At 38.7% G+C, this 13784-nt stretch overlaps 1 protein-coding gene across 1 annotated transcript in view; it reads left to right on the top strand.

Moving 5' to 3' along the window:
* Window positions 1-13784, top strand: part of CNTN3 (contactin 3) — a 336227-nt gene that overhangs the window by 166854 nt on the left and 155589 nt on the right. The window contains exon 5 of the mRNA XM_017543319.2: window positions 2844-2939. Coding sequence (XP_017398808.1) covers window positions 2844-2939 — 96 coding nt within the window. The remainder of the gene's footprint in view (window positions 1-2843; window positions 2940-13784) is intronic.

Genomic DNA, 13784 nt, shown 5'->3' with positions numbered 1-13784 from the left:
AACTGACACTACTCTTTTCTCATGGCTCCCAGTGTTGCAACAAAAGGACAAAAGTTTCGGTATACCTTGACTGTAACATTTATGTTCTTATGCACCTATGTTGCTCCATCTGCCTCAAAAAAGCACCCGCCCTGGCCCCCTGACTGCTACTACTGCTCTCCGTCTACTTGGCCAGGTTCTGCTTGTTAAAACCTTGGTCAAACCTGTAGATTAACTATTTAGTCCTCTGTGTCCTTACCACCTTTTCAGCAAAGTGCCACTTAAAATGTGCCATTACAATTAAGTTATTTTTCTTTGCTTCCGCATTCTATGTCCATGAACTGGCCGTATTAGATATCCAGAACAATATACTTTGCACTCGTGCACTGCAGAAAGAGTATCAATGCATGTATCCAGACCAATGGGCAGATCAGTGCCAGGCTATATTTGTGCCTAGGCAAAAGAGATTTTACCTTTGGAGGAGACGTTACTGGTTTCTGTAGAACTATTCTATACTTTTTTACACATTCTAGCTAAAATGAGTGATAGAAAACTATAGTGTGAAATTATGTGGCAGAAGCTAAGGAATTGGACAGGAAGGCAGCAATGATGATACACACTTGATCGTTAAAAAATAATATTTGGAAACTCCACGGATAAAGTACATTCTGATATGATGTGCTGCCCCATTTAGCCATTGGGAAACATTTGGATGGTCCAGTTTTGCAGTTCCAACTCAGTTACATTCCAAGAGCCTTAATGTTTTGAGAATGTTGCATTTTAGTTTCATATTTAAGGTGATACAATGCTAAGTTATTTTATCATTTCTGTTGGTTAGCCTGTCATTAAAATAAGTCCATCAACTGTTTTTCCTCTTTTCTGGGCACATATAAGAGAGTTTTGCTGAATCGCTTTATTCCATATTTATAACCTAGTAATATAATAGCATTTTTTAGTAACAATAACATAAAACACACAGGCCCTTTTATTTCTCTCTGATATACTGCTTTATGGTACTTAGAATATTCATAAATATCTACAGGTTCAGGTTTGATCAATTTCAAGATAATGATTTTGCTTTTTATATTTTTCAAAGAAAAGTTGAAAATCTCCAAGTTGTATTCTAAAATACATATACTGCTTCACTCTGTATAGTCACCAGTTAGGCAATTTATATCAGCCCTTAGGAGCTATGAAGTGAATATATTCTTTCAGGAATTGACAGTACAATTGTTCTGATACAGAAAGTGACACCATAGAGTATATTAACTGTGTAATTCACAAGCATTTTTTTAAATAAGTCAGAGTTTAGAGAAACAGATCTTTCTTCCTCTTTTCCTATAGACTAAAGCACTTTTTAAAATGAAGTCAGTCGGATTTTCTCTGTCTTGTAATTTGAGTTGGAAAGAGTGAATCCGTATTTGCTGTACTGGATTGTAATAGGAAGAAATTAAATGTTTTTTAAAAATAACCACTGGTAATCAAAATAGTATTTGCCCTTGATTGCTATTTTTTTTTTTTTTTTTTTGAGACAGAGTTTCACTCTTGTTACCCAGGTTGGAGTGCAATGGCGCAATCTCGGCTCACCGCAACCTCCGCCTCCCGGGTTCAGGCAATTCTCCTGCCTCAGCCTCCCAAGCAGCTGGGACTACAGGCACGCGCCACCATGCCCAGCTAATTTTTTGTATTTTTAGTAGAGACGGGGTTTCACCATGTTGACCAGGATGGTCTTGATCTCTTGACCTCGTGATCCACCCGCCTCGGCCTCCCAAAGTGCTGGGATTACAGGCTTGAGCCACCGCGCCTGACCTGATTGCTATTTTTTTAACTTTTTAAAACACTTGAAAAATTCTTTGGGCAATTATAAAAATAATTTATTTTTTGCAGCTATAAATAAGAGAATATGCAGATTTAATTTACTGTTATCCTTTGAATTCTATGTTCTTGGTAATTTCCGGTGATAATATATCTTCTGCAGAGCCCTTCAGAATCTTGGAAAAATAGGACTTGTACCCAGAAACTGAATATTTTGAAATGCTTTTGTAAATAACAATAATTATAGGTAGAATAAAAGCTATTTTGGCTATTTATGATAGAATATTTTAGAAGGGAAATTCGTGAATAGTTGGTCATTATTACAAGTTGAAGTTAAAAGTATTCATGATATGGCAAATCACTGGCGAATGTGAAAGTCATATTTATGTATATTTTTGATTTAGGATATTTCATTTCCTTTTTTGAATTAAATTGTATGGTTAGTTCCTTCTCATATACGCTCTTTCTTTTGGATAGTTCACGCTGTTTTTCACACTATTTCAGCAACATGGGATTAGTGGGTATATATTTATATTGTATTGCTGAATTTCTAGAAACTTTAATAAAGAAATCGGAATCCAGCTTTTCCACCTGAAAGCAAATGTTCTTCTCTCTAGGTTCTTGGAAAAAGATTTTTAAAATTGTTTCCCGTGCAGGAAGAGAAAAACAAATACTGTATGTTGTCACTTATAAGTGGAAGATAAATATTAGGTACTTATGACCATAAAGATGTCAACAATGGACCCTGGGGACAACTAGAGTGGGGGCGAAGGGAGAGTGGCAAGGGTTAGAAAACTACCTATTGGGTTCTGTGCTCACTACCTGGGTGATGAGATCAACCATACCCCAAACCTCAGCATCACACAATTTAACCTCTACATATACCTCCTGAATCTAAAATAAAATGTGAAATTCTAAATAAATAAAAATAAATTTTAAAGAAAAAAAGCAAGAAATAAAATTGTTTTCTAAGAGAAAGGAAGGTCTTAGTGTAAAATTGTCATTTAATTGGCCTTTCTGAAATTCATTTTGTTTTGTTTTCAAATCAGATCTTGACAATTTTAAAACCAAAATGAGGAGTACAGTTTCCGTGCGTGAAGGCCAAGGAGTTGTGCTGCTCTGCGGTCCCCCACCACACTCTGGAGGTAAGTCACGCTCTGTTTCTGCTTTTCATATTTATTAAGGTTCAGGGCAAGGCCTGCAGCGCGTGTACTGTTATTGCGTCTGTAAATTACCCTGAGAAACTTGATAACCTGGGCATTCAATTCTGTCAGCTTTGGAATATGAGGAACTCTACAAAAAATAGTCCATTCAGAGAATTTTCTAAACAATTGACTCATTGACTCATTCCGACAAGGAGGGTTTTAAAGACGAGAGAGATCACATTCGCTTCAGTTACCTAACGGTGCTAAACAATGCTTTATCCTCACACCATTATTACTTGCTTTTTACTTTTATGCCATGTCAAGTTGGAGTCTTTGCTGTTTGTCTGTCTGTCTGTCTTTCTCTCTCTCTCTCTCACACACGCACACAGGCACAAGCTTATTAGTATGTGCCATTAAGCCTCTTTATATTTGTATTTTATGTACATATATTATATATATATATGCACACATAGAAATGATATGTGTGTATATTCACATCATTTTCATTGGGGCATTGAAATTGCAAATTTTATGCTATATTGATATAAATTAAAATATTACTAGAAATTCAGAAGCTTACCAAGATAGTGACCTAGAGTGAAAATGAACTTCAGCACATATGAACATAATTTAATTAGGTCCCCAGTGTGAGCCTGGGGTGCTGGTTTGATTTTCCTGTCATGCTCACTATTGCAAACTTGGTCACTTGCAGGAACAAAGAGGGCATTATTAATGAATAAATCACTGTTCTCAGAGAAACAAACACATTTTGTTATTGAAAGGATGAAAATTACTGGGAGATAAACAAGTTAGAGTGGATCTTTCTGACCAGAAGCGAAACTGAGAAGTTTACTTCTCATTATGGTAAAACTTATTCAGAGGAAAACATGCTGGACTTTATTTGTTCTGTGACATACAAACTACACTCCTTTCTATCCAGTGAGTTGTCAATTTTGATCACAAGCCCTCAACCCAATAAAACAGATATCTCCCATCTTGAGGGTCTGGCCACTTGAAATTCTTGAACCATCTGGAGACTGCAGACTTGGGGCTTGATTAACAGATAGGATTGTCATCACGTTGTCTGCTGTGGGTTTAAATTGTATTCTCCAATTTATTTCAAGGGTGTACATAATTGCTGGAATCTTGACATTTCAGAGGAACTTTAACTTTGAAGGGAAGCATAGAGCCTCTTGATTGCAAACAAAGTAACAGCCAGTTTCGTCAATCTGGCTTGATGAAAATTGGGAATTTGCTGGCTCAAGTAACTGGGATGATCAAATGGCTTCTAGTAGCACTGCAGAGTTTACAAAGAGATATGCCACCCAGAAGGATGTGCTGCCTCGCCATGGGGTGTGGGGTCAGTGGATAGCCTCCAGCTCTGACTCCTTCATCATCTGCCCCAGCTGCCCACAGTCATACCCCTCCTGAGGAAGCCCACGTCTAGTGACTGAGCAAGACTGGGTTATGAAGGGTCAACCATTTCTGACCAACACTGGGCAATTCTGATTTAATCCAGAGTTTCCTGTCAGGATGACCATGCCTTTGTTGAACCACATCATAGTTTGGTTTCTTTCTCTTCCCGGTTGAATTCTAGTTCCTTCCTTTCATGGGTTTTGATCATTGATTTTAAAAGCTTTTATTCTAAACTCTATTTAGGCATCTGCTCCCGGAAAACCCAATCTGTTGGATTTAGAGATTGTATTAATTCCATAAACAATCCATTTTTCTCTGTGTTTCTTGACTCCTCTTCTCTCCATAATGCCTCCATTCTCATGTAGATTCCTTGTGGGGGCAAAGGTGGCTTCTGGCAACTCTAAGCTCTGTGATCCTTAATGCTAAATATCCTAATGAAGCAGACACCCTGTTTCTCTATGGCTCCTGATTCTTCTAGGATCAGCCTTATTTATGGGAGCCCTGCAGCTGAGGACTTTAAACAGTTCCACCTACTGACAAACACTAGAATGAGAAAGAAGCAGTTTTCAACACAAGTGTAATTATTATGAGAAAAAAGAGCGTTGTATTAGATAGAAATAAATAATTGCTAAAACTACACCTAGGAAGGAAATATCAAAATAAATTTATATTTTCTGAAATTAACATAAAATAATAGCTGGTTAGTCTTGGTTGTGACCAGTTTTGTAGGTGATGTGATCAGTTTTGTAGGTATTGACCCAATTTAAGATTCCAACTGAGTGATTTTCTTTAAGTGTCATTATGATTAGATACATTCACTGATTGGAAGGGAGGAACTTTTTGGCTGGCTAAGTATGCACACAGTGAACATGTGTTAGTAAGCTGTTGGATGAAACATGTCCCAAAAGGTGAATCTATTTAAATGTCATAAATTTGGAGAACTGTTAGCCCATTACACCTATCTTAAATAATGACATCCTGATTTTTCTCTGCCTTTGGTGACTTCAAGTAGTCCTTTCATTTTTAAAACACTGGGTTGGGATGACAATGGAAATCAAATAGGATTGTGGGTGAAGTGGGAGAAATTTTCCCAGCTATCAGACAGCAACCCATAAGAACCCAGAGCATGTATAAGGAGAGCAAATAACAGTGACCAAAAACATACTTCCCTCAGTTCCAGATTGTGCAGATTTAGATGCTAAAAAAATGTGATTCTCATTTATCTAAGTGTCTGTAATGCTTAGATAGTCACAATTCACATCCACTGTCTGACACATTGGCTTATGACCTCCTTGAGGACAGTCCTACATTGGTGTTTGCACCCAAGAGCCTAGTACAAGGCTGGTTTGTAACAAGCAGTAAATATTGGTTGAAGAAATGAACACATTCATATAAGAAATACATGAATATGTTTTTAAGTTTGGCCAGTTATACATGCTTTTTGAGAGTTCATTGGAAATTTTGTGGAGATATAAGCATTTGACAACGAAAATGCCCTGGGTGCCAGCCAGACAGGCATGGGCATTGACAGATCAGAGTAAACTGTGTCCACAGCAGCTGGTATCAGCCCTGCCTCATCACCTTTTTGACTTATGGCCTTTAAGTCAGTAGAGGGTGTAAGCCAGGTCAGAGAGCAGCTGAAGCTGTCACTCCAGGGTATATGAGTACAAGTGATGAAGGACTGATCAGAGAGCTCATGGCCTGCACTGTGGTCCATTCCGTTTTCTTCCCACAAAGTCCCACAGTCCCTGCAGGACATGTGCTTGCCCTTCTCTGTCTCCTCTACTTTGCATTACCTTTATTCACTTCATGTTTTTTCATTTCTTCTTGGTTCCTTCTCTGTGGTTAGAAATGTTTAAATTTGTTATTCTTCCGATTGATTACTGAAGGCACAATCATATTTTATTTATCTGTTGTATTCCCTTTTGTATCATCCTAACAGAGTAAGCAAAGAAAATCAGTAATAATAATAATAGTAACCATTATCATCATCATCATGCTGGGCACAGTGGCTCATGCCTGTAATCCTAGCACTTTGGGAGGCTGAGGCAGCAGATGGCTTGAGCTCAGGAGTTCAAGACCAGCCTGGGAAACATGATAAAACCCCGTATGTATGGAGGTTGGAGTGAGCCAGGATCATACCACTGCACTGCAGCCTGAGTGACAGAACGAGACCCTGTCTCGACAAAATAAAATAAATAATCATAATAGTATTATCCTCTGTTTATTGAATGTTGCTTAGATGCCAAGCAGTGTTCTAGTCCTTTGTGGAAATTACCTGCTAGTGAGACTGTTTTTGGGTAAAAGTATGGTGAGGAACAAGGTGATTGACAATGTAAGGTGGAATCTGGAAGCTGAGTCCTGGAGATGTGAAGAGTGTGGGCTCTTAGCCCGCCAATGCCTAGTGCCTTGAGTCCAGACTTCCTGCTTGGAAATGACACATGAGGGATAAGGCCAGAAACGAAGTCCCTCCAGCTTTTATTTAGGGTTACACTTTGGGTTTGCAAAGTGTGCAGAAGAGGAGAAAGCCAACCTAAAATCACAGAGCTATGAAGAAGTAAAACTAGAACCTGGATTCTCTGCCTCTTGACCAGGGCTCTTTCTAGTATGGCATGCTCTAAACCAGCACCCTGTTGCCATTCTCCAAATGAGAAGGCACAGAGTCCTCAGCAAAAGTGGCACTGTCCTAAGCCAAAAGCTTCTGACATTTCAAAATTGGAGGCAGCAGAGTTTATGGTTTTAATTTTCAATCCTGTTGTTTAACACATCAGCACTGCTTCAAATCGCATTAGCAGAAATGTCCCCAGAGTTAATTAAGTGCCCGCTCAGGCATGCTCTGGCCCATGCTTCTAAGACTTTAATTGCATATCTGTCACCTGGGGACTTGATAAAATACAGATTCTGGTTGAGTGAATCTGGGGTAGGGTCTGGAGGCTGGATTTTAGCTTTCCCTTGAAATTGATGCTGCTTATTCTTTGGTCTCTCTAGGTTCCAAAGCCCTAACCAGTCTCTTCCGTTAAGTGAGGTCTCTATGACTAGGGACTAATGTTACCTCCTTCTCCCCTGTCAGATTTCCTTCTTCCCTAGCTTGTTTCTCAGCCTAGACACTAGAATCCATTTGGCACTTCAGAACCAAAATTTTACTTCCCCACTGAGGATGTCAACTTTTTCTCCATTCAAGCTTACAATGTTTTACTCAAGATGCTCTTCAACCCGATTTCTTCTCCTAATTGTGGCCTTCTGTGTCTCCAACTGATTTGTATGTTTTTATTGTTTCATAAAACTTTTGCTCTTCTTTTCTAAGTCCTTGGGCTGAGGGGATACTGCTGCTCTTTTAGCAAAGGTCCCAGAATCCCAGGTATAAAGGAGATCATACTTTCTACCCATGACTTCTCACTTCCCAAGTGTAATGTGAAATACAGCCTCTAACATGGGCTTGGTTAAGATCTAACAATCCGTAGAAAACCTTGCCACAAACAGACTTTTCTGGTTTTCACATTAAATTGTGTGACACTGGGTGCCCTGCAATAGATGTGGACGGGATTCTCCATCAGCTTGCTGCTTTAGTTTCTGTGAAAGCTGAGGATGTTTCAAATATCTCAATAAAATTGCGCTTTTACTATCTTAATCACAATGAGATGAAAATATCAAGACACAAAGAAACATTGGTTACAGCATGTCATGCATCCTTTAATCGTTGACAGATGTGATGTGTCCCCAAACAACTTTGTTTTACCCAACTTCTTTTTGCCTTTTCCTTGCAAGGGACACTTAGGACTCCAAGGGGTCGGTCCTGTACTAGAAAGGTTGCAGATTTGAGACTAACATCAAAGGTTTTTTGTTTGGTTTTATTTTTTTTCTGTAGCCATCCACATATTCTCTAAGAACTATTGGAAAACTGTTTATTAATGGGCAGCAGTTACTGTTTTTACCTTTTTTGTATTTGCTAGGTTGTAGTTCTTTTTCTGTTTTTGACTCATATCAAAATTGTGTTAAAATCTCTTCTTTTAGAGCAGTAAGTTTGTAACTTTCTTTTGTTTATTTGGGATGAAACTCAGATGTTCTCCTTAACTAGATTAGGAAGATAGATATGGAAAAGGCCTAAATAAAGATCCCAAAGTGTGGAAACTGCCTATATTTTTCATATTTCCTTAATTCATCTGTGTAGATAATTTACAGGAAAGTGTCAGCAACTTGGGGCAGCTTTGCATAAGAGCATTTGCCATCTGTCTGATACTATGAGAATGAAAAATTCTTTTATGGTGGGAGACAGTGAGGAGCTTTCCTAGGAATCCCTGTAACCTCGCAGCAACAGACTGCTGTCACCCGAGAGGATTCTTTCCTCCCCATCATTCTGTGTGATTTTCTGCCACTTCCTTGTCATCAGTTTCTCTGCAGAGCAATCCAGCACCTCTATGAAGCAAGAGGAATTAACCTTCCAAAATTTGTTAGAAAACCAGGAAATCAAAAGCCAGAAATAAAGGCTGAACATGCATCACCTGTAGCATAATTATTAATCCAGTTACCAGTTGCATGAAAATCTGGGAGCTCATGTAATTACCATGTGGTTGATGATATCACCACACAATTATTAGACATTCAAATACATGAGAAAAATTACCCTGTTATCAGTAAGGTCATAAGATTAGTTCATGGGCACCTTATGATAAATACTAACTACTCAGGAATTCATAGATTAATCAAGTTATTACATATATGCATGTTAATAAAGAGATGAGTTTTATTCAACAGTAGCTGATAAAAATTTACTCTGAGTAGAAAACAGACTTGAGTCTGTCCCAGTGTTTAATCACCAAATGACTTTGGTCTCTGATTTAGCTTTCCATATCACTGCTATGCACAGATTCTTCAAATGGAAGTCTTGTACACTGCCATTCACTTATTATAATGACATAGCCCTTGGGATAGGAAAAAGAGAATGTGAGATGCCAAACAGCAGGTAATAGAGGCTGAAGTGACATTATGCTAAAAATTGCCTTGTAAACCCTGATGTGACAAAGGTGAGAACTGTTAGCAACATACCAGATGGTGTGGGATTTACAACTTCTATATCAACATCTTTATTTTTTTTTTCTTTACCCAAGATGAATAGAGTGAAAACCAGAAGTCTACTTAGGTAGCTTAGCTGGGAGAACATAACGAAAAGGCGCTAAATAGACATTTTCATCTCTAAGATGTCCAATTGCTAGAGACTTCATCAAAGCAGTGAGACACATGACTTGTCCAGTTGCTAGAGACTTCTTCAAGGCAATGAGATACATGGACTAGTGTTTCTGGATGTGATTATGTCTCAAAACAACAACTGCCCCAAACAATTTAAACTTTAAGTATAATACAGCTTCCTTTTAGGCACACAGTTTTCCTTGAACTTTGCTACTGTTCTGCATGTAATGTAGTTAAACTTTAAAACAGGCTAGGTGTGGTAACTCATGCCTGTAATCCTAACACCCTGGAAGACTGAGGAGTGTGGATTGTCTGAACTCAGGAGTTCAAGATGAGCCTGGGCAACATGGAGAAACCCCCTCTACTAAAATAAAATTTAAAAAAAAAATTTCCCGGGCATGGTGGCCCAGGCACCTGCAGTCCTAGCTAGTTGGGAGGCTGAGGCAGGAGAATCGCTTGAACCCAGGAGGCGGAGGTGTCAGTGAGCTGAGATCGTGCCACTACGCTTTAGCCTGAGTGACAGAGTGAGACTCCAAAAAAAAAAAAAGATTAAAAAAATTTTAAATAAACTTTAAAATATTAGCATTTTTCAAAATCTTGAAGTCACGAACATGTGTGTAGGTAGTGTCAAAATAAAAATATATATATGAATCTCTAAATTTAATGTTTTACTTGGGAAGAAAGAATATGCTTTCTGCAGTGGACATGGTGGCTCACGTCGGTAATCTCAACATTTTGGGAAGCCGAGGTGGGAGGATCCCTTGAGTCCAGGAATTTGAGACCAAGCTGGGAAACATAGCAATACTTTGTCTCTTAAGGGGGAAAGAAAAGAATTGAAAATATGCTTTCTGGCTCCCGTCACATTTGCATTAGAGGTCACTGTGTAGACTGCTTCTCTAGTAACCCAGTGGTTTCTACCTTCCCTAAAGGAGCAAGTGCAAAAGTTGCATTACAGCAGCAGTTAAGTCACCACAAACTGCAAGATCAAGACTAAGAAGCAGATGATTGATACGTTATTGAGAAATTGGCATCTGTGCAATAGAATATTACTGCTTATTTATTGCTTCTGTCCTAGGGATAGGTTAACATGTCATGGCAATCAGATAATCCCATCTGATGAATCTCAAGATTGTAAACTATTTTTGAATATGTCAATAGTGATGTGACTATTGACATTTTCAGGAGTCCAGAATAGTAACAGATTCACAGAAGCAGTGAGACAAGTGTGGTCTTGATTTGGTTGACACATAAACCTTAGCTACTTTTATATGGATAACTGTAAAATATTTTTATCCCTAAAGGAAATATTTGTTGTACTGGATAGACCATTTTGTAGTTGAAAATGGAGATGAAAATCATGAATTTCTCCAAAGTGCCTGAATGTGGAAACTGTGAATTTAAAATATTAGTTGAGTCTGTCTTCCAACCTTCCTTTTTTCTTTCTTTCTAAATCTGTTCATCCAGGCATCATTCCATCCATCCATCTATTGTATTCATTTATTGATTTACTGAAGTATCCATCAAATAACTACTTATTTGTGGAAGACATGATGTGTCTTATAATAATGTTTTACTATAATAAATGTTTCTTCACTTGAATAAGATTGATATTAAATAAGAGAAAAAGCATATTGTTCATGAAGTTGATGGAAATATATCCAAGCCAACAGAAATATATCCAAGTTGAATACTGCTTGAACCACTTCCCAAGAGAAAAGCACTGAGTTCGGTTTGCAGGAAATAGGAAGATAGATAGCAGTTCTCTCCTCAGGGACATATGGCCCCACAGGGATGAAAATGATGAGTTTACTAGTGACTAGTTAACCCTAAAATGACAATAATAGGTGACATTATTATTGGCCAGACACGGGGCTTATTGCTCCTAATAGAACTCCAAGGAAGAGAGTATCACTCTCATTCTACATCGACAAGCCAAGGCTCAGAGCAGTTAGGTGATTTGTCCAAAGCCGTGCCATGATAGATTTGGGCACCTAGGTCTCTTTCTTTCCCTTCCTCCCTCCTTCCTTCCTTCCTTCCTTCTTTTGACAGAATGTCGCTCTGTTGCCCATGCTGGAGTGCAGTGGCACAATCTTTGTTCACTGCAATCTCCACCCCCCAGGTTCAAGTGATTCTTATGCCTCAATCTCCCAGCTGGGACTACAAGCACACACCACCATACACAGCTAATTTTTGTATTTTTAGTCGAAATGGGGTTGGCAGGCTGGTCTTGGAACTCCTGACCTCAAGTGATCTGCCCACTTTGGCCTCCCAAAATGCTGGGATTACAGACATGAGCCACCATGACCACTGCAGAAAGCATATTCTTTCTTCCCAAGTAAATCATCAAATTTAGAGATTCATATCTATATATTTATTTTGATACTACCTACACATATATTCTTTCTGGTGGAAAATTTTCCTGTGCTCACAAACATTATAGGCTTCAATATTTTTTATTTACACATTTTCCACCTTTTAAAACAGTGTTCTTCAGGCTCCTTTAATAGATACTTTATAGCCATTAAAATCTTTTTAAGCACCACCCTGCCACAATCACACTCACACATATACACATATGAAAGAGGCAGAGAAGGTACAAACTGGGCACCTAGAGCTAGACTGATTGAGTTCCAATTCTAACTTTGACATTGCAAGCTATGGAACTTGAGGCAGGTTGCCTAACCTCTGTATCTCTGTTTCTTATCTGTACGTGGGGAATAATCACAGAACCTATCCTTACAGGATCATTGTGAGTATTTAAGAAGGCAATCCATGTGAATTGTTTGAAATTATTTTTATTTATACACATACAAATATACTACCATCTTAATATATTTATGGAAAAATGTAAAAATTTTAAGTGTCTAAATAAAAGTAAATCTATGAAGGGGGTTAACTATACTTTCTTCCTATACCCTGGGGGATTGTCTTGCCAGGAATATCTGTACCCCTCTTTAACAAATAAGGTTCTAGAAAATGTTTGGGTTTTCCTCCTCATTGGATTATATGTGGTTGAGGATGAAAAAGTTAATTATGTTTAGAGAAAAGGAATGGATATGGCTTTGAGATGCCCATCAGTGACCCCAGGGGTCTAGCCAGCACATTTCAACTCACTTCAGCTGATTGGCCCAGGGAGGACACCTGCCACAAGATGAGCCAATCAGATGCTGTCTCCTGGGAATTTGATATTTGACCTGTAAGTCTGCAAATCTGAATTTGAGAGTTTGGAACAGAGACTTTCTGTCACATAGATTACGCAGCCAAGAAAGCTGATGCCTCAGGAGCAGAGATGTAGCCTGACAGAAACAAGAAGAAACCAGAGATTAAGGACGAAAGACTGCCTGGCCTGCAGGCTCTCCAACTCTCATTTCTTGGTAGCTGTTTTCTTGCCCTTGGGTTCTATGAAACAGCTCGTGTCTGTATATCACATTTTGATCCTTACTTAGGCTGACTCTGGTAGGTTTCTGTTTCTTACAAACAAAAAGCCATAACTAATGCAATGGACATCATTTTAGAATGATATGTATGTGTATGTGCATGTATATGTAGTAATGAAGCTGATGCAAGAATAGGAAATTTAATTTAAAAATATAAAGAACAGTGGCTATATGTTTTGACAGCTGTCCCTGAAGCTGTCCTAGCATCCCTTTTGGATTAAAGTCAGCATGGAACATACCACAAAGAGCCCTGGAAAGAGTCAGGGTCATGGAAACAACTTTGAGAAACTGTGGATTCATTCATTCATTACTACTTACACTTTCACTCTATAGGTGAATTTCCCCCAAACTTCAGAAGTACTCCTGAGAATTTCTTACATTTTTCTCACAGTAGCATGGCTTCACACTTCCCCCTTCCATTTTATTCCCATATCCCTTAACTGGTCTGCAGTAGTATGATGAGGAAATCACTCTCAAGGTCTTCCTGCTCTGATTCCATCCACCCACAGACAGAAGTCAGAGGAGCCTTAAGCCTATTAAAAAATTACATGTAGAAATTCAGGGGTTTAAATCCACTGTTAGAGAGAGTGCTTCTTGAAGCCAAGAGATCAAGATCATCCTGGCCAACATGGTGAAACCCCGTCTCTACTAAAAATACAAAAATGGGCTGGGCTTGGTGGCACATGCCTGTAGTCCCTGCTACTCAGTAGGCCGAAGCTGGAGAATCATTTAAACCCAGGAGGCAGAGGTTGCAATGAGCCAAGATCACGCCACTGCACTCCAGCCTAACGACAGAGCAAGATTCCGT

Source organism: Cebus imitator, unplaced genomic scaffold, assembly GCF_001604975.1.
Source record: "Cebus imitator isolate Cc_AM_T3 unplaced genomic scaffold, Cebus_imitator-1.0 Scaffold152, whole genome shotgun sequence".
Classification (NCBI taxonomy): Eukaryota; Metazoa; Chordata; class Mammalia; order Primates; family Cebidae; genus Cebus; species Cebus imitator.
This window is presented reverse-complemented; position numbering and strand designations above follow the sequence as displayed.